Source organism: Penaeus monodon, chromosome 27 (assembly GCF_015228065.2).
Source record: "Penaeus monodon isolate SGIC_2016 chromosome 27, NSTDA_Pmon_1, whole genome shotgun sequence".
Classification (NCBI taxonomy): domain Eukaryota; kingdom Metazoa; phylum Arthropoda; class Malacostraca; order Decapoda; family Penaeidae; genus Penaeus; species Penaeus monodon.
In genome coordinates, this window is record NC_051412.1 from 20,498,227 (window position 1) to 20,499,011 (window position 785).

Here is a 785-nt window from a genome sequence, read left to right on the forward strand (position 1 = left end):
TATATATAAATAATTCTATGAATTTGTCTATCCATGGATCTATGTCTCCCACTATCTATGTTTATGCAGATACTACTTACCCAATTCTCCCTGCTGTATGTCGAAACGGGTAGCTCCTTCAACGAACATATGGGGATCTTTGGTAAACTCCTAATGAAAGTAATAGAAAATTAGATGTATGCCTTTAAAATCTATAATTTTAGAGATTTGTTTCTTAGTAACTGGCAATATCACCCCTACTACTACAATTATTGCTACAATAAGATATATTTTCTTGAATATAAAGCAGACGAATTCATGTCAAAATATAAAAACTAAACCTTTTTCGAAAACACATGTAGTCTCCCTACAGCTATTTGTATAAATTCTATCATTGCCAGTATTATAACTAACAAAAGAGAAAAAATATAATCTGGAACCATTCTTCAACTGGTTATGAATATGACAATATAATTTAATATTATTTCAACATTCAGAAATAGATTTTTCTTTTCTTTTCTTTTTTGAAAACTCACATGCGGTCTCTTCCACTCATAATGTCTTCTCGTGATGCCTTGAAAACTGATCGAATAATCATTGGGCGGGAATTCTGGATCTTCGTACAGCTTGTCGGCCTTCAAGCACTCATCTCGCAGCGTCCTGAAGCCCTTCTTGATAGGCTTCTGTCCCTCCTTGACTATTCTTTGGGTGCTGTACTGTGGGAAGGTCGAAAATAGGGACGTGATCAGAAAACGGAAATAGAAAGGAGGGGGGTTATCATTACTGTAATCTCTCTCTCTCTCTAA

The 785-nt window shown here is 35.0% G+C and overlaps 1 protein-coding gene across 2 annotated transcripts in view; it reads right to left on the bottom strand.

Annotated features, from left to right (window-relative positions):
- The window catches only part of LOC119590674 (calpain-B-like), a gene marked incomplete in the record, with an annotated part of 21,809 nt that overhangs the window by 8,127 nt on the left and 12,897 nt on the right, over nucleotides 1–785 (bottom strand). For both annotated transcript variants that reach the window (XM_037939357.1, XM_037939359.1), the window contains 2 exon segments: nucleotides 81–150; nucleotides 516–695. In XM_037939357.1, coding sequence (XP_037795285.1) covers nucleotides 81–150; nucleotides 516–695 — 250 coding nt within the window.